The sequence below is a fragment of the Pleurodeles waltl genome, chromosome 8 (genome assembly GCF_031143425.1).
Source record: "Pleurodeles waltl isolate 20211129_DDA chromosome 8, aPleWal1.hap1.20221129, whole genome shotgun sequence".
Lineage (NCBI taxonomy): Eukaryota > Metazoa > Chordata > Amphibia > Caudata > Salamandridae > Pleurodeles > Pleurodeles waltl.
In genome coordinates this window covers 1,501,051,749-1,501,072,164 of record NC_090447.1, presented here as the reverse complement: position 1 = coordinate 1,501,072,164, position 20,416 = coordinate 1,501,051,749, and the positions used below count along the sequence as shown (strand labels likewise).

Below are 20,416 nucleotides of genomic sequence, written 5' to 3'. Positions count from 1 at the left end.
AATTATAAAATGAATCTTTTACCTATCCACCCAGTCAAGTGTTTATTTGGTGGACACATTTTCAGGCTGTTGGGGGGAAAAAGTGCAATCTTTGAAACTAATGTAAGAAGGTACCTTGCCATTAACCCAGATTCCATAAAGAGATTAAGAAAAATATCACAAAAGAATGTAGGTGAATAACTAAACGGAAAGGATTTTAGGTACTTTCCAAGATCGGTTGCTTAGACGCACATATAGAAAATGGTAGGGTAGACGGTAGCGCTCTGTGTCACTTCATGCATATGTGAAATGCATATTAATACTTTTAAAACAAAATATTTAATATGCTCAGTCTTTTGTAACTCTGAAATGCATACAAATGAGGTACATTTGCATTCATTAAATGAAACTTATTTCATTTAGCTAATCTGGCCAATGAATGAATTCATCTGCTTATCTTTAAGACGGCCTGGAAACACAAAAGGTTTACTGCTTACTAAAACGTGCATGCAATTACCAGCTGAGTACATATCTGATCTGCAGAGAAAAGAATAAGTCCCAAGGTATACATCTGCCACTCCTAGGAAGATGAAGAGGACGGGTAAGAACAGAATCCAGCAGAAAACACTTCTAGAGGTTGCTACATTAGGATACCAAAGACAGCTTACTAAAATGGGGCAAAGGGGACCATGGGAAAAATAATAATTCATAATGCCCACAGTTGGTAAACCAGGGTTGGAGACCAATAGGTAATGTTGAACTGTCACTGACGCATACATACTGTAGAAAAGTGCCCCTTCCGTTTTGATATGGTCACCCCACTTTTTGCCTGGTACATGATGCAATTTCGACTGAAACTGCACTGGGTTCCTGCTAACCAGGTCCCCAGTGCCAGATCTCTTTCCCTAAGACTGTACAATTGTTCCCCAACTGGCAATATCATTGGTCCCCCCTGTAGGTCCCTTGTAAATGGTAACCCGGGTAACTAGGGTATGGGTGCCAAAGAAAGTCCTCAAAGGCTGCAGCATGTATTGTGCCACCCTAAGGGACCCCTCACCTACCACATGCAGACTGCCACTGCAGGCTGCGTGTCTTGGTGTAGCCAAACGTGAAAACACGACATGGCACGCAGCCTGTGTGCCATGTCTCCTAACACTGTATGTAATATATGTAAGTCTCCACTACAGCAGGCCTTACAGCCCTATGTGAGGGCACATCTACAAGAGCAGACATGCCTCTGATATGTCTTTGTCGATTCCTGGACAGAGTGAGTGGACAAGGAAGCCTTTTCAAGTACATGTGCTGAACACTGGTCACTATGAGTTCCCCAGCTACATGATGGCTTCACTGAAAACAGGGACGTTTGGTATCAAACATTCCTTATTAATAGACCCTCACTGATGCCAGTGATGGATTTATTAATACATGCACCCAGAGGGCACCTTAGAGGTGCCCCCTGAAAACCTACCAAATACTGGTGTGCAGACTGACCAGTCTTACCAGCCTGCCACCACCAGACATAGCACTGACCTCCCAGGGGGAAAGCCTTTGCTCTCACCTGGTCAGAACAAAGCCTGTTTGGGAGAGGTGTTTACACTCCCCACCCAACAGGATGACATGCAAATCTACATTCCAAGGCAGGAGAGCTTCAAAGAAGCCAATCACCTTGGTATGCAGATCTGGGTTCACTCAGAGGAGAGATGCCACCCCCCATGCCCATTTGCCACCAGGACAGGCAGGACATTTAGTATTCAGGGAGATGTGTCCAGCCCTCAATTCAGCCCCACCCTTAAGGTGCACTGCCTGATGTGGACCAAACATTAGAAAACTGCCATCTTGGTGTTAGCTGGTTTAGGAACTCCTGGACACGGTTATGCCCACTTCCCACAGGAAGTGGTCATATGGGGGTATAGTGACCCCTGGGGTAAGTTGCCCTTTGGCTACTACCCTACACACCCCGAAAAACCCATAAATGCAGTATTTAGGGAGCCCCTGGCATCAGGATATCAGATTCCTGCTGACCTACAAAGAAGGACACTAAAGAGTCACAAAAGCAAAGGAAGAAGCACCTGACCTGGACCCAGCCTCGCCAGCCTTCCTGCTTTTTGCACCGAACTGCACCAAAGCCATCTCATCCTTCAGCTGTTATACCTCTAAAGCCTGGGAGGACTGCCTACTTTTTAAAAAGACCTAGGAACTCCCGTGGAGCAGCAGAGCTGCATCCCTGCATCTAAAGGCCCCCCCAAGACAAACTGCGAGGACTACGGACTGCCAAAAACCCAACACCTGGAAGCACCACTGCACCGGTGCTGCACAGCACATGGTACCAGCGTGGTTGCCCATCCCTCCTGAGATGAAGTCCACCTTGGACATACCCACTGTGGACCCTCCGATGTCGCCTGCAGCTCCTGCACGCAGGCTCCCTCAACTGCGAGTGACCAGGTGAAGAAAACCTGATGCCTCAGGACATCTCTTCACCGGTCGCCTCTGACCCGTGAAGAAGAGGAGTGAAGATATCCCTACATCCTCGGACATGCCAAGAGTGGAACCCACTTGTTGGTTCCTCCCAACTGCATCCCCAAACCTCACCTGCAGCATCTTTTTGACTGGACCGATCTCCACTGAGTAACATTGGGCATCTGACACCATACTACACCCCTGCACCTGTCTGCCCCAGGGCCGCCTAGTGTGACCTGTTGGTGTGTTCCAGACCCTTGGCACAATACTTACCTAAAGTCCAAGAGACGGTTCTTGTAAGTTGCTGTACCGTACCTGTTTTGACATCCATGTTTTTCCTCAATAGGATAACACTGCAACCACAGAAACAGCACTTTTCAAAACTATAAAGAGTTTTCTCACAAAACGTACTTACCTGAAAGAACTGGTTCCGGTGCCAAAACATATATAAAGATACTAGCTATTTTTGTAAAGTTCTGTGGCTCTCCTTCTTGAGTCGTGTGTTTCATTTATTGACTTTGTGTGTATCTGGAAATGTCTCACACTCCTCTCTTAAAAGTATAAAGCTGCTCGACCACACCACCCCCTAAAAGATCACCTTGGGACTGTTACAGCAAGCCCCTCTCCAATATTAAGGGAAGCCCTCGACTCTGTGCATGGTACATCTCATTTTGATGTATCATATAAAGAGCCAGCCTCCTAACCATACCATACCAGCTGTTAAAATGCTAGAAAAGACATGGAAATGAGAGATAGCAGCATAGGCTGAAATAAAACGTCTGAGTGAATAAACCAGATGTACTAGGAACAGAGAAACTAGACAATGCTATTCACAATTTCCAACAGATTAGACTTCACTAAATGCCTGAACTGTGGACTAACAAGTAAGAATTGTTCAGACTTTAAAGAATGAAAGGTGAAAATGCTCAGCAGTAAAATGCTGCATAGCGACAAAGAAAAGAGGTAAATCCATGTGGATTTCCATGTAATTGCTAAAGATCTAAATAGAATAAAAACTTGAATATCCATTCCATGGACGCAACCTTTATTATCCATAGGAGAAAATGTCTAGTGTCTCTAAGCACAATATAAATTATGAGGAATGTATTAAGCATCCATCCTTCTGATACCATAAGTACGGTAGGAGATAGTTAAGCAACAAACCCACATTGAATAAATAGCCAGCCACCCAAAGGCATCATCAGCTGGAATACGACTCCTTCTAACAAGCTGGCAAAACGAACCACAACTAAGTCTCTGCGTAGTGCCTTTATGACAAGACATTTTAAGATGCTGAACAGGCATCTTAAAAGAAGAAAGGAGTTGTTAAATCAGAGATGAGTTTTCAAGGGATGTCTATATTAAGCATGCAATAGCTCTAGCAGTACAGCCTGGATTAAACTGCAGCAGAGCTTCTGGTCATAATTACCAAAACGCAGGTCACCCCGGTTTGAGTGCCTGGGGGTTTCAAATGACCAATTCCTGCAGAGTTGAGGGGTCTAATTTTTTCTGAGACATCTGAATCCAATTTTGCAATGAAGCAGGTGCAAAAATGAATATGTACTTCAGTACGAGGACAAGCCATTTAAAATGTATCCTATCCTCAACTTTTAGGCAGTTCTTAAATTTTGTAACTTAGGATAATTTATTCTATATTTCTTGCATTTCCTTCGGAGCAACTCACTGTTTCACCCATTTCTTCACAGCTGTAATACAGAGGGCATTCTCATAATCACTTATACAGTTCACCAGCAATCTTAGAGTGATAGAGTAAAGGTTTAAGGCAAATAGCCTGTCTCTCCCAGGGATTTGCGTGCATCTCTGTCAAGTTTTATTTTATTTTAAACATCGAAATAAGTTGAAATGCGTTGCTTGAATGGCTGAGGTAGTTTGTTTATGATAGTTGTTTTGTAAGCCCGAACTGGATTAGATAACCACTATAGATTTGGAACATTTCAGGCTTATTTGGTATCAATCTAAAGTAGGATTACAAAATTACTCTGAACATCTGGCACATCTAGTAAAGTTCTATAAATCTGAAGAGTGAGATGTAAAGGCGCAGCAGGAAACAGGATCATCCAAGGAAAACAGTTTTACCACCTTCAATGTCTTTAGGCAAAGGTGCCTACCAGGTGAACCATGGCACCATTTCGAGGATGACAATAAATCTCTCCTCCTCTTGTGATATCACCGAGAATTCAAATTGTGCATATCGTATATCTAGTAATTGTGATAACTTTGCTGTGATCGCTCTAAGAGGCTCAGCAACAGGTAGGAGAGAGTTTACGTCTCTCTTGAACTGATTTCCTCAGCTATGACTCAAGCACTTGGGCTGCAGTTGAGCCGCAAACTAACAGTCTGAGCTTTTAGTCTTTACAGTCTTGAACCCAGAGGATTTAAACATCTTACAAACATTAGTGAAAATATCAGACTGAGGAAAAAAGGGAAAAAAGTGAGGTATGCATCTTGGTGCCTGTACCATGGAGAAAAAAGGAATGATACCATACACGGTGTCTACTTCGGGTGGGTGCCTCTTATCTGGTGATCATGCTCACACAGGTCTGCTCCTAGAGTCATTCTGTGAGGCATGTAGGACTATTTCTTAAAGAAAAAACCTGCAGGAGAGAGTATCCATTAGAACAGCGGTGCATAACCTTTTGACCTCTGTGGACTCACATTGACTCATTACTGAAATTAGGGGACTCTCACCGAGTCATTATTGGAAGATGGAGACCCGCAAGCTAAGTAAATTCTACAATTTGAACCTAAACATTACACAAAAAAATCTGGAAATGTACACTAAACAATAGTTTGTTTAATTCACAATGAATACAGAAAAATAATTCAAGTGTTGCTCCTTTATTTATATAACCGCTTCAGACCAGTGAGTCGACCTGCCAGACCTCTAGTTAAGAACCACTGCATTAGAACAAATTAAACAACTACAGCATTTAAATGCTATTACAGAGAAAGCATGTAAAAACCCACATGGTATTGCCAATATAAATAAGCCTTTTCTCACACATGCGAAGTAGGCATTGTCACAATAACATTATTATAAAATTATTACAATAAATTACTCTGAGGGAGCGCAGTCCACTGGGTTAGTACTAACCTCCAGGAAACTCTTCTCTAAGGCCACTCGTATGTTGGTCTCTATGCTGGTGCGTTTCTTCCTCCTACGGTTCAAACCCTCAATTCCCAATCCAGGCGAATTCAAGGAACTTGGACTTGATAGAGCCGCATCAGATGTGAGGTTCTCTGGAGAAGAGCAGAGTGCAGTTTATTATTTATTTTGTGGTCATACCTTAGACGCAACATACACTGCATAGATGAACAAGTTGCTCAACTCCAGTAACACTCTCTTTGGTGGATACACCTCACCTTGTGATTTTCTCCAGGCAACAGACTGGATCTGGAATTTCAGAAAGCACTGCTTCTTTGTGCCGGAAGGTGGTGCTGTGCAGCTCCACAACAACGTCTTTCCGCTTTGGGAGCGACAAAAAGAGCCACATACAAGCATCACAAATGTGCTGTAGTTAGTTTCTTTCATACACTTGTTGGGGCCATCAGATGTGGAGTAAAACAGCAGATTGCAACAACTAGTGTGAAGATTCCCAAATTGGGACTTACTTAGATGACAGAGGAAACCATTCCACAGAACGGGTAAGTGGAAGGGCAGTGAGGAATCTGCAGTTAGAGTATCTGTGAGGAAATTTGGTGTGGTATGGTGTGGTTGTGCCCCCTTTAGGACCAGTGGGTTTAATATGTGAACCCCATATCTTGTCCTTGGGTAGCTTTGACTCTGAGCAGTCCGGCTTACACAAAAGAACAAGTGCAAAGCATTTAAACAGCACCGAAGCAGTTGCAGAGGAAATGCACAAGACACTCAAGAAATTCAAAAATAAATATATATTGTATGTTTATATAATTTGTTACATCAAAAAAAGAAAAAGATCCATTGGAGGGTTCCAGAGATACAGATTTTACAAGGTACAGCAATTTTTATCTAACCACAAGCAAGCATTGGCAAATTCAACAAATTTGACACAATCTTTTTCAAGAAAAACATGGTTATCAATGGAGCTACTCTAGAGTTACTTTGGGTGACAAACTCCAGCTGGGAGTTAGCAGGGAGACGAGCAAGGCCTTCAGAAACAGCTACTTCAAGAAAAGAAGCAGTTTTAAGTCAGTTCCAGGTGTTGTGTCCCCTTGTCATAGACTCCTATGGAAGTGTCCTGATGCAAGTGATACAGAAAGCTTAACATGCTCACGGATGCTGTGGATGTAATGTGGTCGACGGGATGGACCTCCTGCAGGTACCCCTCCATCCCCTGGTCGACGTCCCTCGAAGTAAACTTATCCCTGGCTAAAGTCCAGTCACCACCAGGCAACTAGTCTCCTGGTCGTTGTCACAGTGGAATCCTTCCTTGGGCGATAACTTGCCTTCCAGACGACCAAGCTGCACTTCAACGACTCTCCCGAGTTCGGAAGACTTGGGCACATTTTGAGTGCTAGGTTTTGGTGTCTAGTGTACTACAGCAGCAAGGAACTGTCATTTGAAGATATGGACTACCAAACCCACCCCAACAGGCTTCTTCAGCTGTTGTGGCCCTCTGCTATGAAAAGGGTGTCAGCCAACTGACCCTTGGAATCTCTTGCTTTGGCTGGGCTCGGAAAAGGGCGTCTCCACAAGCAGGCACAGTCAATTCTTCTTTGCTAGTCACCTGGTTCAACAGGTGCAGTCTTCAGTGCAGCCTTTCTTTGACAGGTCCTTGGTGCAGTAGGGCAGTCCTTCGGTTCTCTTCTCCAATCCAATGAGATCTGAGTTCTGGGAGCCAGGGGTGTCCTATTTATGTCCAGAAAATGCCCTCAGGGTAGGAAGTTGTCAGCAGCCAATGTGCTACTGGATTAACTCCCCCCGATGCACACTTCCTGCAAAGTGAGGTATTTGTATCCCAAAATTCCCTATTCTGGACATTCTCAAGATGGCAGAGCATCTCTATTGGACTCTAGAACACAGTAACCCACACCCCAGTGGTGGGATACATGCCCACAGAAAAAACGGTTGGGCAACTGCCATCCCTCCTATGTCCATGCTGCCAGCCAGTCAACCCTGTCAATAGAGAAGTCCATCCCAAGTGTACTTACTGTAGGAACATCGCTCTTTATATGTGTAGGAAGTTCGCTCTGTATGCACTATTTCAAAGTAAGGAATAGTATGCACAGAGTCCAAGGGTTCCCCTTAGAGGTAAGATAGTGGCAAAAAGAGATAATACTAATGCTCTATTTTGTGGTCGTGTGGTCGAGCAGTAGGCTTATCAAAGGAGTAGTGTTAAGCATTTGTTGTACATACACAAGCAATAAATGAGGAACACACACTCAAAGACAATTTCAGGCCAACAGGTTTTTGTATAGAAAATGAAAATGTCACTTACCCAGTGTACATCTGTTCGTGGCATCAGTCGCAGTAGATTCGCATGTTCTGCAATAGCTCGCCATCTGGTGTTGGGCCGGAGTGTTACAAGTTGTTTTTCTTCGAAGAAGTCTTTCGAGTCACGGGACCGAGTGACTCCTCCTTTTGTCTCCATTGCGCATGGGCGTCGACTCCATCTTCGATTGTTTTTCCCCGCAGAGGGTGAGGTAGGAGTTGAATTGTAGTAATAGTGCCCATGCAATGGAGTGACTAAGTATGCACCTATTTAAGGTTGAGATGATACATATATAAATAATTGAAGGTAACTTCCAAACTGCTACAGGCTCCCGGGGAGGCGGGTGGGCACATGCGAATCTACTGCGACTGATGCCACGAACAGATGTACACTGGGTAAGTGACATTTTCAGTTCGATGGCATCTGTCGCTGTAGATACGCATGTTCTGCATAGACTAGTAAGCAGTTATTTCCCCAAAAGCGGTGGATCAGCCTGTAGGAGTGGAAGTAGTCTGAAATAATGTCCTTAATACGGCTTGACCTACTGTGGCTTGTTGTGCGGATAACACGTCTACACAGTAGTGCTTGGTGAATGTGTGAGGCGTAGACCATGTGGCTGCCTTACATATTTCTTGCATTGGGATGTTTCCTAGAAAGGCCATGGTAGCACCTTTCTTTCTGGTTGAGTGTGCCCTTGGTGTAATGGGCAGCTGTCGTTTAGCTTTGAGGTAGCAGATTTGGATGCATTTAACTATCCTTCTGGCTATACCTTGTTTTGAAATTGGGTTTCCTGCATGAGGTTTTTGAAATGCAATAAAGAGTTGTTTAGTCTTTCTGATGTTTTTTGTTCTGTCAATGTAATACATCAATGCTCTTTTGACATCTAATGTATGTAGTGCCCTTTCAGCTACGGTATCTGGCTGTGGAAAGAACACTGGAAGTTCCACTGTTTGATTTAGATGGAACGGTGAAATAACCTTTGGCAAAAATTTAGGATTGGTCCTTAGGACGACTTTATTTTTGTGTAGTTGTATAAAAGGTTCCTGTATTGTAAACGCCTGAATCTCGCTTACTCTTCTTAGGGAAGTAATGGCGATGAGAAATGCCACCTTCCAGGTTAGGAACTGTATGTCGCAGGAGTGCATGGGTTCAAAAGGTGGACCCATAAGTCTAGTTAGGACAACATTTAGGTTCCATGAAGGAACAGGTAGTGTTCTTGGTGGTATAATTCTCCTAAGGCCCTCCATGAATGCTTTAATGACTGGTATCTTATATAGGGAAGTTGAATAGGTAGTCTGCAGGTATGCAGATATTGCTGCAAGGTGAATTTTAATGGAAGAGAAAGCTAGGTTAGATTTTTGTAAGTGAAGCAAGTAACCCACTACATGTTCTGGAGTTGTGTGTAATGGTTGTATTTGATTAATATGGCAGTAGCAAACAAACCTCTTCCATTTACTTGCATAGCAGTGCCTGGTGGATGGCCTTCTGGCTTGTTTTATGACTTCCATACATTCTTGGGTAAGTTGTAAGTGCCCGAATTCTAGGATTTCAGGAGCCAGATTGCTAGATTCAGCGATGCTGGATCTGGGTGTCTGATCTTTTGGTTGTGCTGTGTCAACAGATCTGGCCTGTTGGGCAATTTGATGCAGGGTACCACTGATAGGTCTAGCAGCGTTGTGTACCAGGGTTGCCTTGCCCAAGTTGGTGCTATCAATATGAGTTTGAGTTTGCTTTGACTGAGTTTGTTTACCAGGTAAGGAAGGAGAGGGAGAGGAGGAAAAGCGTAAGCAAATATCCCTGACCAGTTCATCCATAGGGCATTGCCTTGGGATTGTTTGTGTGGGTATCTGGATGCGAAGTTTTGGCATTTTGCGTTCTCCCTTGTCGCAAACAAGTCTATCTGAGGTGTTCCCCAGAGTTTGAAATAAGTGTTCAGAATTTGGGTGTGAATTTCCCATTCGTGGACCTGTTGGTGATCTCGAGAGAGATTGTCTGCGAGTTGATTTTGGATCCCTGGTATAAACTGTGCAATTAGGCGAATTTGGTTGTGAATTGCCCAATGCCAAATTTTTTGTGCTAGCAAGCTTAACTGCGTGGAGTGCGTCCCCCCCTGCTTGTTTAGATAATACATTGTTGTCATGTTGTCTGTTTTGACGAGAAAGTATTTGTGAACTATTATTGGTTGGAAAGCTTTTAGTGCTTGAAAAACTGCTAGAAGTTCTAGGTGATTGATATGCAGTTTTGTTTGATGTACGTTCCATTGTCCTTGTATGCTGTGTTGATCGAGGTGTGCTCCCCACCCTGTCATGGAAGCATCTGTTGTTATTACGTATTGTGGCACTGGGTCTTGGAAAGGCCGCCCCTTGTTTAAATTTATGTTGTTCCACCACAGAAGCGAGAGGTAAGTTTGGCGGTCTATTAACACCAGATCTAGAAGGTGACCCTGTGCTTAAGACCACTGTGATGCTAGGCATTGTTGTAAGGGCCTCATGTGCAGTCTTGCGTTTGGGACAATGGCTATGCATGATGACATCATGCCTAGGAGTTGTAATACCATCTTTGCCTGTATCTTTTGTGTTGGATACATGCGTTGTATGATGGTGTTGAAATTTAGAATTCTTTGTGGACTTGGAGTGGCTACTCCCTTTGATGTGTCTATTATGGCTCCTAGGTATTGTTGTACCTTGCGCGGCAGAATGTTGGATTTTGTAAAGTTGACGGTGAACCCGAGTTTGAAGAGGGTTTGTATGATCTGATTTGTGTGATTTGAGCACTGTATGAACGAATGGGCCTTGATTAGCCAGTCGTCCAAATATGGGAACACATGTATTTGCTGCCTTCTTATGTGTGCAGCGACTACCGCTAGACATTTGGTAAAGACTCTTGGTGCGGTTGTTAATCCGAAAGGCAGTACCTTGAATTGGTAATGTATTCCTTTGAATACAAACCTTAGGTATTTCCTGTGCGATGGGTGTATTGGTATATGGAAATAAGCATCCTTGAGGTCTAAAGTTGCCATGTAGTCGTGTAGTTTTAGCAATGGCAATACTTCTTGTAGTGTGACCATGTGGAAGTGGTCTGATTTGATGAAAGTGTTCACTACTCTGAGGTCTAGGATTGGTCTCAGTGTTTTGTCCTTCTTTGGTATCAGAAAGTACAGTGAGTAAACTCCTGTGTTTATTTGTGTGTTTGGCACTAATTCGATTGCATTCTTTTGCAATAGTGCCTGCACTTCTATCTCCAGGAGATTGGAATGGTGTGTTGTTAAATTTTGTGCTTTTGGTGGTATGTTTGGAGGGAATTGTAGAAATTCTATGCAATAACCATGTTGGATAATTGCTAGAACCCAAGTGTCTGTAGTGATTTCCTCCCATGCTTTGTAATAATGACCTATTCTTCCCCCCACTGGTGTTGTGTGGAGGGGGTGAGTGACCTGTGAGTCACTGTTTAGTAGTAGGGGCTTTGGGGCTTTGAAATCTTCCTCTATTTCTAGGGAATTGCCCTCCTCTATATTGTCCCCGAAAACCTCCTCTATACTGTCCCTGGTAACTGGACGGTGTGGCTTGTGAGGTGCTGGCTTGTGTGCTTTGACCCCGAAACCCCCCTCGAAAGGGCGTTTTACGGAATGTGCTGTAATTCCCTCTGCTCTGCGGGGAGTAGAGTGCGCCCATGGCTTTGGCAGTGTCCGTATCTTTTTTGAGTTTCTCAATCGCTGTGTCCACTTCTGGACCGAACAGTTCTTTTTCGTTAAAAGGCATATTGAGAACTGCTTGTTGAATCTCTGGTTTAAATCCAGACGTTCGGAGCCATGCATGCCTTCTGATAGTTACAGATGTATTAATTGTCCGTGCAGCTGTATCTGCAGCGTCCATGGAGGAGCGGATCTGGTTGTTGGAAATGGCCTGTCCCTCCTCAACCACTTGTTTTGCCCTATTTTGTAAGTCCTTGGGCAGATGTTCAATGAGATGTTGCATCTCGTCCCAGTGGGCTCTGTCATAGCGCGCAAGTAGTGCCTGGGAGTTCGCGATGCGCCACTGGTTTGCAGCTTGTGCTGCGACACTTTTACCAGCTGCATTGAACTTGCGGCTTTCTTTATCTGGGGGTGGTGCATCTCCAGATGTGAGAGAGTTGGCCCTTTTCCTAGCTGCTCCTACAACGACAGAGTCTGGTGGCAGCTGTGTAGTGATGAAAGCGGGGTCTGTAGGAGGCGCCTTATACTTTTTTTCCACCCTTGGTGTGATTGCCCTACTTTTGACCGGCTCCTTAAAGATGTCTTTTGCGTGCCGGAGCATACCAGGGAGCATAGGCAGGCTTTGGTATGAGCTGTGGGTGGAGGAGAGTGTGTTGAATAAGAAATCATCCTCGACCTGTTCTGAGTGGAGGCTTACGTTGTGAAATTGTGCTGCTCTAGCCACCACTTGAGAATACGCGGTGCTGTCTTCTGGTGGAGATGGCTTTGTAGGGTATGCCTCCGGACTGTTATCTGACACTGGGGCGTCGTATAGGTCCCATGCGTCCTGATCTTGGTCACCCTGGCTCATGGTGGTGTGAGCTGGGGAGTGTGATGGAGTTTGTGCTGGTGAGACGTTAATCACGGGCGGAGGAGAGGGTGGTGGGGTAACTCTTTTCACCACTTTTGGTTGTGGTGTCTGTTCCGTCTGGAACTCCAACCTTCTCTTTCTCCTAATGGGGGGAAGGGTGCTTATTTTTCCTGTCCCCTGCTGTATGAAGATACGCTTTTGCGTATGGTCCACATCAGTTGCTTGTAGCTCTTCCTCAAACCTATGCTTCTGCATTTGGGAGGTTAGCGAGTGCTCTTCTGTATAAGAGCCTGAAGCTGGGTCGCTTGCAGTTTGTTTCGGCATCGAAACCCTGTCTGCGTGTTTTTTCGGCTCCGAGGTGACTTTTTTCTTTTTCGGGGCCGAAACCTCTCGGCGTCGATCTGTTTCGGTGCCGCTGTCTCGGCGTCGAGCCGTGTCCACACCGGCATCTCGGTGTCGAGGCTTGTCTCCAGCACTTTCTCGGTCCCGAGAAGGCTGCGTGCCGGTGTCTCGACCGGAGTCGGACGATCTCGGCACTGTTTGGGCCTTTTTCGGTGCCGACGATCGGTCACCGAATTTATGGGTCGAGCCATGGCCTGGTGGCAGTGGCGTCCCCTGGGCCTTGTAAATGTTCTTCTGAGTGGATTTCGACGTCTTACTCACGGTTTGTGTATCGTCGAATCCTTCGGAGTCTGAGTCTTGGATCGAGAAGGTACCTTCCTCTTCCTGTTCCTCGAACTCCCGTTGGGCTGTCGGTGCGGACGCCATCTGAAGTCTTCTGGCTCGACGGTCTCGGAGTGTTTTTCGGGACCGGAACGCACGACAGGCCTCGCAGGTGTCTTCGCTGTGCTCAGGTGACAGGCACAGGTTGCAGACCAAGTGTTGGTCTGTGTAGGGGTATTTATTGTGGCATTTGGGGCAGAAACGGAACGGGGTCCGTTCCATCGGCGTTCTTCAGCACGCGGTCGGGCCGACCAGGCCCCGACGGAGGATCGAAAAACTACCCCGAAGGGCACCGGAGCTCTTCGATCTTCGATGCGGTGTGGAATCTAAGTACGCCGATCCCGAACGCAACAATACCGACGAAAATCTTCTGAAATTAGCTAATTTTCCGTTCCGAAACTCGGAGCGACAGGAACACGTCCGAACCCGATGGCGGAAAAAAAACAATCGAAGATGGAGTCGACGCCCATGCGCAATGGAGACAAAAGGAGGAGTCACTCGGTCCCGTGACTCGAAAGACTTCTTCGAAGAAAAACAACTTGTAACACTCCGGCCCAACACCAGATGGCGAGCTATTGCAGAACATGCGTATCTACAGCGACAGATGCCATCGAACATATATTTTCTTAGTTTATTTTAAGAACCACACGTTCAAATTTTACATGTAATACTTCAAATGAAAGGTATTGCAAGTAGGTACTTTTTGGAACTTTGAATAATCAAAATAGCATACACAGTTTTCAAATAAATCACATATAGCCATTTTAAAACTAGACAGTGCAATTTTCAACAGTTCCTGGGGGGAGTAAGAGTTAGTTAGTTTTTGCAGGTAAATAAACCACCTACGGGGTTCAAGTTTGGGTCCAAGGTAGCCCACCGTTGGGGGTTCAGAGCAACCCCAAAGTTACCACACCAGCAGCTCAGGGCCGGTCAGGTGCAGAGGTCAAAGTGGTGCCCAAAACGCATAGGCTTCAATGGAGAAGGGGGTGCCCCGGTTCCAGTCTGCCAGCAGGTAAGTACCCGCGTCTTCGGAGGGGAGACCAGGGGGGTTTTGTAGGGCACTGGGGCGGACACAAGTCCACACAGAAAGTACACACTCAGCGGCACGGGGGCGGCCGGGTGCAGTGTGCAAACAAGCGTCGGGTTTGTAATAGAAAGCAATGGGAGACCAAGGGGTCTCTTCAGCGATGCAGGCAGGCAAGGGTGGGGGCTCCTCGGGGTAGCCACCACCTGGGCAAGGGAGAGGGCCTCCTCACTGGAGTTCGGATCCTTCAGGTCCTGGGGGCTGCGGGTGCAGAGTCTTTACCAGGCGTCGGGATCTGAGGAACAGGTAGTCGCGGTCAGGGGGAGCCTCAGGATTCCCTCTGCAGGCGTCGTTGTGGGGGCTCAGGGGGGGCAACTCTGGCTACTCACGGTCTCGCAGTCGCCGGGGAGTCCTCCCTGAAGTGTTTGTTTTCCACAAGTCGAGCCGGGGGCGTCGGGTGCAGAGTAGCAAGTCTAACTCTTCCGGCGGGAAACGCAAGTTGTTTTTAAGTTGCTCCTTTGTAACAAAGTTGCAGTCTTGGGTGAACAGAGCCGCTGTCCTCAGGAATTCTTGGTCCTTCTAGAGCAGGGCAGTCCTCTTAGGATTCAGAGGTCGCTGGTCCCTGGGGAAAGCGTCGCTGGAGCAGTGTCTTTAGAAGGGGGGAGACAGGCCGGTAGAGCTGGGGCCAAATCAGTTGGTGTCTCCGTCTTCTCTGCAGGGTTTTTCAGCTCAGCAGTCCTCTTCTTCTTAGGTTGCAGGAATCTGAGTTCCTAGGTTCTGGGGAGCCCCTAAATACAGAATTTAGGGGTGTGTTTAGGTCTGGGAGGGCAGTAGCCAATGGCTACTAGCCCTGAGGGTGGCTACACCCTCTTTGTGCCTCCTCCCAAGGGGAGGGGGTCACATTCCTATCCCTATTGGGGGAATCCTCCATCTGCAAGATGGAGGATTTCTAAAATTCAGTCACCTCAGCTCAGGTTGCCTTAGGGGCTGTCCTGACTGGCCAGTGACTCCTCCTTGTTTTTCTCATTATCTCCTCTGGCCTTGCCGCCAAAAGAGGGGCCGTGGCCGGAGGGGGCGGGCAACTCCACTAGCTGGAATGCCCTGGGGTGCTGTAACAAAGGGGGTGAGCCTTTGAGGCTCACCGCCAGGTGTGGCAGGTCCTGCAAGGGGGAGGTGATAAGCATCTCCACCCAGTACTGGCTTTGTTACTAGCCACAGAGTGACAAAGGCACTCTCCCCATGTGGCCAGAACATGTCTCGAGTGTGGCAGGCTGTTAAAACCAGTCAGCCTACACGGGTAGTTGGTTAAGGTTTCAGGGGGCACCTCTAAGGTGCCCTCTGGGGTTTATGTTACAATAAAATGTACACTGGTATCAGTGTGCATTTATTGTGCTGAGAAGTTTGATACCAAACTTCACAGTTTTCAGTGTAGCCATTATGGTGCTGTGGAGTTCGTGCATGAAAGACTCCCAGACCATATACTCTTATGGCTACCCTTCACTTACAATGTCTAAGGTTTTGCTTAGACACTGTAGGGGCACAGTGCTCATGCACTGGTGCCCTCACCTATGGTATAGTGCACCCTGCCTTAGGGCTGTAAGGCCTGCTAGAGGGGTGACTTATCTATACTGCATAGGCAGCGTGAGGCTGGCATGGCACCCTGAGGGGAGTGCCATGTCGACTTACTCGTTTTGTCCTCACCAGCACACACAAGCTGGCAAGCAGTGTGTCTGTGCTGAGTGAGGGGTCCCCAGGGTGGCATAAGGCATGCTGCATCCCTTAGAGACCTCCCCTGGCATCAGGGCCCTTGGTACCAGGGGTACCAGTTAGAAGGGACTTACCTGGATGCCAGGGTGTGCCAATTGTGGAAACAAAAGTACAGGTTAGGGAAAGAACACTGGTGCTGGGGCCTGGTTAGCAGGCCTCAGCACACTTTCAAATCAAAACTTAGCATCAGCAAAGGCAAAAAGTCAGGGGGTAACCATGCCAAGGAGGCATTTCCTTACAATATGGTATATCAAAATGAGATGCTGTGCAAAGAGTCCAGGGGTTCTCTCACTAGTGGGCAGGGACTTGCTCTAGCAATCCCAAGGTGCTTTTTTGGGGGGTAGTGTGGTCGAGCAGCCTCAGGCTTATCCGAGAGGAGTGTTAGACATCTGCAAATACAAAGTCAATCAATGAGAGACACAACTCAATAAAGTAGATCCACACCAATTTACAAAAATAACAAGTATCTTTACATATGTCCAGGCACCAGAACGAATAGGATCAGTTAAGTACGTTTTGCAAGAAAAATCTTCAGTTTTGAAAAGCCGACATGTGCAATGTAATACTATGGAGGAAAAACAAATATGGCAAAAAGTTACAGTACAGCAACTTATGGGACCAATCTCCTGGACTTAAAGTAAGTATTGGGCAAGGGTCAGGGCCACACCAACAGGTTACACCAGGCGACACTGCGGGTGGCGGGGTGCAAAGGTGTAGTATTGTGTTGTGTGTCCAATGTTAGTCAACGGGGATTTGAACAGTTGAAAAGATGCTGCAGGTTTGGTCAGGGAGCCCACTCGAAGAGAACCAACAGGTGCATTCAAGTCTTGAGATGCTTGGGAACGGAGGGCCACCTTCAGTCCTCTTCTCCAGGGGCCAGGGACGATTGGTGCAGAGGTGTCTGGTTTTCACCGGTAGCACTCATGGTTTAAGGGGCCTGCCTGCAGAGGCTGCAGGGGACGTCAGAGGGTCCACAGTCAGAAAATCCAAGGTAGACTGTCTCTGGAGGGCTGGGGGAACCACTCTGGCACTGTTGGTCCACTTCAACTCTAGCTGTGTGGCACAGGTGCAGTGGTGCTTCAAGGTGTCAGGTTTTTAGTAGTCCGGAGTCCTTGCAGTTTGTCTTGGAGTGCCTGCAGATGCAGGGAAGCAGCTCTGCTCCTCCACTGGAGTTCCTAGGTTTTTGCTGAAGGCAGGGAAGCCTAATAGGCTTTGGAGGCACAGCAGCTTGCAGGATGAGTCGACCTTGGTGCAAATCGGCGGAAACAACAGGCAGGCCGGGGCCAAGTCTGGTGCTTCTTCCTCAGTGCTTTTGTGGCTCTTTTGTATCCTTTTTCATAGGTCAGCAGGAATCTCATTTCCTGGTGCCAGGGGCTTCCCTAAATACTGAATTTAGGTGTGTTGACGGTAGTGTAGGGCAGTAGCCAAAGGGCTACCTACTCTTGAGTTCACTACGCCCCCTATATGACCACCTCCTATTGGAAGAGGACATAACCAGGGTCCCAGAGTTCCTAATTCTGGGAACACCCAGATGGCAAATTGTTAAATGTTGTGTCCACATCAGGCAGCTCACCTTAGGGGTGGGACTGACCTGAGGGCTGGACACACGTCCCTGAGTGAAGCCAGATATGCAAACCAAGCGCGGTGGGTTTCTTTGAAGCCCCCTGCCTTGGAATGTAGATGTGCAGGGCATCCTGTTGGGTGGAGTGCGTAAACACCTCGCCTACAGCAGGCTTTGTTTCTGACCACCCAGGAACACCCTAGGAGGTCAGAATCATGTCGGGTGGTAGCAGGCTGGCTAAAACTAATCAGTCTGCACACTGGTACGGTTTCAAGGGGAACCTCTAAGGTGCAACCTGGGTGCATGTATTAATAAATCCATCACTGGCACCATTGAGGATTTCTTAATATGAGGTGTTTGCTACCAAACATTCCTATTTTCAGGGAAGCCATTGTGTAGCTGAGGAACTCGTATTGACCAGTGTCCAGCACATGTACTTCAAATGGCATCCCTGTTCACTCACTATGCCTATGAATCGACAAAGACATCGCAGGGGCATATCTGTTCTTGCAGATATGCCCTCACATGTAATATAGTGTACCCTGCCTTAGGGCTGAAAGGCCTGCTGTAGAGGTGACTTCGTATATATTGTGTGCAGTGTTAGGGGGAAGGGCACACAGGCGGTGTGCCATGTCATGTTTTCACTTTTAGCTGCACCAAGACACAAGGCATGCAATGGCAGACTGCATGTATTAGAATTGCCAACTGGGGAACATTTGCAAAGTTTAGGGAAAGAGATCTGGCGCTGGGGACCTGTTTAGCAGGAATCCAGTGCACCTTTAGTCAAAACTGCATCATGTACCAGGCAAAAAGTGGGGGTGATCATGTCAAAAAGTGGTACTTTACTACACTCACCATCTGCCCATCAAAGGGGCTTCTCCTTTGAAGTTAGCCATTTGGACTAACAATAGTCGGCTTCCCGCCTCAGAGAGGTAAGACCTGTTCCTACAGCAGGGCCCTGCTGTGCCCTTTTCTGGGAGTTCACACGTCTCCCAGGGAGGACAGAAAATCTGTGAAGACAGTCTTTGTGTGCAGCCACAAACGGGAACTTGGGCAACCAAAGTGTCAACTTCTCAAGTTGGATTTTGCCCACCAGTGACATTAAATTCAAGTTAGCCATTAATTCAGATTTACTCCAATAATTATTTTGACACCTTACTCTGGCAGGCATGTATGTGGAGGGTATGGCAGGGCATACCCCGTTCGACAATCTGAAGGATCACTTGTTAGATGTAATTGTAAGGAAATGCCTCCTTGGCATGGTTACCCCCAGACTTTTTGCCTTTGCTGATGCTATGTTTTGAATTGAAAGTGTGCTGAGGCCTGCTAACCAGGCCCCAGCACCAGTGTTCTTTCCCTAACCTGTACTTTTGATTCCACAATTGGCACACCCTGGCATCCAGATAAGTCCCTGGTAACTGGTACCTCTGGTACCAAGGGCCCTGATGCCAGGGAAGGTCTCTAAGGGCTGCAGCATGTATTATGCCACCCTGGAGACCCTTCACTCAGCACAGACACACTACTTACCAGCTTGTGTGTGCTAGTGAGAACAAAAGGAGTAAGTCGACATGGCACTCCCCTCAGGGTGCCATGCCAGCCTCTCACTGCCTATGCAGTATAGGTAAGACACCCCTCTAGCAGGCCTTAGAGCCCTAAGGCAGGGTGCACTATACCATAGGTGAGGGTACCAGTGCATGAGCACTGTGCCCCTACAGTGTCTAAGCAAAACCTTAGACATTGTAAGTGCAGGGTAGCCATAAGAGTATATGGTCTGGGAGTCTGTTTTACGCGAACTCCACAGCACCATAATGGCTACACTGAAAACTGGGAAGTTTGGTATCAAACTTCTCAGCACAATAAATGCACACTGATGCCAGTGTACATTTTATTGTAAAATACACCACAGAGGGCACCTTAGAGGTGCCCCCTGAAACCTAACCGACTATCTGTGCAGGCTGACTGGTTCCAGCAGCCTGCCACACTAGAGACATGTTGCTGGCCCCATGGGGAGAGTGCCTTTGTCACTCTGAGGCCAGTAACAAAGCCTGCACTGGGTGGAGATGCTAACACCTCCCCCAGGCAGGAGCTGTAACACCTGGCGGTGAGCCTCAAAGGCTCAAACCTTTGTCACAGCACAGCAGGGCACTCCAGCTTAGTGGAGTTGCCCGCCCCCTCCGGCCATGGCCCCCACTTTTGGCGGCAAGGCTGGAGGAAACAAAGAAAGCAACAAGGAGGAGTCACTGGCCAGTCAGGACAGCCCCTAAGGTGTCCTGAGCTGAAGTGACTAACTTTTAGAAATCCTCCATCTTGCAGATGGAGGATTCCCCCAATAGGATTAGGGATGTGACCCCCTCCCCTTGGGAGGATGCACAAAGAGGGTGTACTCACCCTCAGGGCTAGTAGCCATTGGCTACTAACCCCCCAGACCTAAACACGCCCTTAAATTTAGTATTTAAGGGCTCTCCCTGAACCTAGAAATTAGATTCCTGCAACTACAAGAAGAAGGACTGCCGAGCTGACAAACCCCTGCAGAGGAAGAACAGAAGACACCAACTGCCTTGGCCCCAGACTTACCGGCCTGTCTCCTGCCTTCCAAAGAAACCTGCTCCAGCGACGCTTTCCAAGGGACCAGCGACCTCTGAATCCTCTGAGGACTGCCCTGCTTCGAAAAAGACAAGAAACTCCCGAGGACAGCGGCACTGCTCCAAAAGAACTGCAACTTTGTTACAAGGAGCAGATTTAAAGACCCCTGCAACTCCCCGCAAGAAGCGTGAGACTTGCAACACTGCACCCGGCGACCCCGACTCGACTGGTGGAGAACAATCAACTCAGGGAGGACCCTCCGGCGACTCTACGACTGTGAGTAACCAAAGTTGTCCCCCCTGAGTCCCCACAGCGACACCGGCAGAGGGAATCCCCAGGCTCCCCCTGA

General features: G+C 47.2%; 1 protein-coding gene across 11 annotated transcripts in view; it reads right to left on the bottom strand.

Moving 5' to 3' along the window:
- Positions 1-20,416, bottom strand: part of POU2F1 (POU class 2 homeobox 1) — a 511,154-nt gene that overhangs the window by 129,799 nt on the left and 360,939 nt on the right. For all 11 annotated transcript variants that reach the window (XM_069202748.1, XM_069202752.1, XM_069202754.1 and 8 more), the window contains one exon: positions 5,552-5,697. In XM_069202748.1, coding sequence (XP_069058849.1) covers positions 5,552-5,697 — 146 coding nt within the window. The remainder of the gene's footprint in view (positions 1-5,551; positions 5,698-20,416) is intronic.